Below are 3,062 nucleotides of genomic sequence, written 5' to 3' on the forward strand. Positions count from 1 at the left end.
TCCCACTGTTTGAGGAGAAATACATATTTATTGTGTTTTGTTGTATTTGTTTGGCCCACAGTGTCTCTGGGGGATTAGAATAAATTGTTCCATTTAAAGAGCCAGACGCAGTGTGTGTCTGTGTTGTAGGGATTTGTGGGTCCTTGTTGTTGTTTGCGTATTACCTTACACTATAACCTCAGAGTCTTATCATATGTGGTGGGGGGTAATCTGCTGAGTAATAAAGACTATATGAGGAACAATGTTCTATAATGAGATACTGTATTTAGTTGGGCCGTTTATGTTAATGAGGACGTTCAGTTAGAGGATTTCTAATGATTGGTGTGTGAACACATCGTCAGCCAACAGCTCATGTTTGAGATGATTTATTACAGCAGCAGAAAATAGTTTTAGTTTGTCATCAAGGCTCTGAACTCATCACTTCAAACTAATAAGGCAGAAATTTGTGAGCGTTGAGTGAATCGAGCGTACAGGTGGATGCAGAGCACCGGCACTTCATTAGACCCGTGAGCTGGGAGGGCATGTTTGATGTGTGACGACGTAGCTCGACGTGCCATCCTGATCACTCGCAGGTTTCACTCCATGCACTCAAACATTTCAAAAGAAATAAGATCATGTAAAAACTAGAATTTGCATTTTTTGAGTTTATATTATGATTCATGTTGTTACAACAATCTATCGCACAGGTGGCAGCATGTGCAATCTACTCTGTGATTGACCTCGTAATGTGATCACTTCTCTTCCCTGCACAGTCAGCTGATATCGGCAGCATTTCGAACCTCCACATAATCAGCATCTTCATTCCTTCATTCTGTTGTCTTTACCTGAGCTGAAAGCCAGCCGTGCCATTTCTGAGCATTGCTCACCTCAGTGTTTTGAAGCAGGTGCGTCTGAAGCCGAGCTCTTCAGCAGACCCTTATTATCACCGCTGCAGAGAAGTTTCCCGACGTAAAGGCCATCGTCTCTGCCACCTCACTACGTGCGCTGAACACTGACGCAGGACTGCAAATATTCTACTAGTGCAGCTCAGAGAGAGACTGACTCACTGAGAATCGCTGCTTTCATTCTTCTGTTGTCTAAAGAAAAGGAACCAGGAATGGAGGCAACATATTAACCCTCACGTCATCCTTTAAACAGGGAAGGGATTTACTTAACAGTGCTAACGAAGTGATGGCTTCAGTTGAAAAACTAATAAAACGAGAGTAGATAATACTCTAATGCATTGTCTCATAAACCCTTTTGCCCAGGACTGACTGTCAGAGCGTTCGTCCTGATTTTTCTCAGCTCGGTCTTGTCCAAAAGAATGAAGAACACGTTCTCCATCGCTCTCCTACTTCTTACACTTATTAATTTGCAGGAAACTTTTGTCCTATGCATTGTAAAATTGAGGTACAAACCGAACTTGAGCAGATAAAGGAACAGACAGAGAAAATCAGGCCCTCGCTGCTCCGTCTTTCATGCCCATAAGTCTGTAGGTGCATGAAGCAAATGGGAAATACAGAGAAGTGCAGCGGATGGTGATGGAGAGATGGAGAGATGAAGGGCTCATTAGGTGGGTAAGTGCTCTCAGAAGTGGCAGCTGCTCAAGCAGTTTTTGAAGGCAGAAAAAAAGGATTTCGCTGACTGAACCCAGTTCAGAAACTCCACCAGGAGAAGATCGTGGATTGAGATTTTCTGGCTGGCAGTCGAGGAGCCGGACCGTTTTGTTGGAGGCATCCCAACTCAGACTTCTCTGCTGTGCTGTAAAAATATCAGAAGCTAAAATATAACCTTGGTCACTCGTTTATCATTTTCCTAAACAGGCATGACTGTGGTAGGAATATGTTGACTCGTATCTAATTATCTAACATCCTTTTAAATGTAACTCTCAGTTCATTACAGACTCTGGGACTGTTCATGAAGCTCATAAGATAAAACTGTTTCCTCGTTTCTGTCATAAAGACGTTCTTACGACTGTGGATCAGCTTATTAAACATGGAGGACAAATAATCGCTGTGAGCCAAAAACTCAGACTTTAGTTTGTGCTTAACACTCAAATATATAAGGCTGAATATCCCTGTCAGCTAATATTTGTATATTGATATTGTTGATTGATGTCGAAATATCGTTCCCCATCTGGATTCCCGTTTTGTGCCTCCGCATCTCGATTTTCTGGCATCTGGCCTGAGGCGACCTCGCGTGATGTAAGACCTGCCTGCTTTAAGACTGACGGGCATCAAGAAGAACACGACAGTAAGTCAGCGAGTATCAGTGGATTTATGTGCAGCTCGCTCCTGTCAGACGTACTTATGATTTGAGAAATCTTCTAATGTGTCTGAGGCACGACGTGGCTGAACAAAGGCCCGTCAGCTCCGTCACGTTTCCCTGGATAAATATGGGTAAAAAGAACAGAGTCGCTGACACCAGCAGACAATACTTTGCTGTTCCCTGAAGCGAAAAAGGCTGAGACATGCTGCTTTAGAGTTTCCTCACTGCTGGTACTCGCGGGGAAAAGGCTTGAGCAGAAATCCAAAAGAATTTTTATCTCTTCCAGAAATCCCTCGAGGAGACGGAGAGAGGGCGCCGGGGGTAAATTGCCAGCGGTTAGAGCTTCTCAACCTCAGGCTTGAGCAGCGTGTGCAGTTGACATGTGGCTGATATGAGGAACATTTAAAGAAAAACAGAAGTTTTTTAAGTTTTATTCACAGACTCTGCCAGATAAAGCCATCTGGCAGAGTCTGTGAATAAAGAGAGAGAGACGCCACACACTGTTTCCTGTATCTCCTTTTCTCAGGTCAAATATCAGCGATAAAGCAGCACAGAGGCGGTGACGACCTGATCTCACTGAAAGAAATCGCTTTTACTAAAACTAACCAAAGTGGCCGTTGATTGTGTTGTTTCAGTGAGAAGTTCATGGTGAGACTGAACAAGAACGGAGGTCCAAAGAATCCAGAGAAGGTGGACCGGCTGTGTGCCCTCTTCACGGTAACAACACACACACACACACACACACACACACACACACACACACACACACACACACACACACTGCAGTGATGGTGTTTCGTGTAATTTAAGAAGGG

At 43.9% G+C, this 3,062-nt stretch overlaps 1 protein-coding gene across 1 annotated transcript in view; it reads left to right on the forward strand.

Annotated features, from left to right (window-relative positions):
* Positions 1-3,062, forward strand: part of LOC102207162 (dedicator of cytokinesis protein 3-like) — a 248,678-nt gene that overhangs the window by 168,174 nt on the left and 77,442 nt on the right. The window contains exon 10 of the mRNA XM_013912880.1: positions 2,883-2,964. Within this exon, the coding sequence (XP_013768334.1) occupies positions 2,883-2,964 (82 nt within the window). The remainder of the gene's footprint in view (positions 1-2,882; positions 2,965-3,062) is intronic.

The sequence above is a fragment of the Pundamilia nyererei genome, unplaced genomic scaffold (assembly GCF_000239375.1).
Source record: "Pundamilia nyererei isolate P.nyererei 1_Seehausen unplaced genomic scaffold, PunNye1.0 scaffold00105, whole genome shotgun sequence".
Lineage (NCBI taxonomy): Eukaryota > Metazoa > Chordata > Actinopteri > Cichliformes > Cichlidae > Pundamilia > Pundamilia nyererei.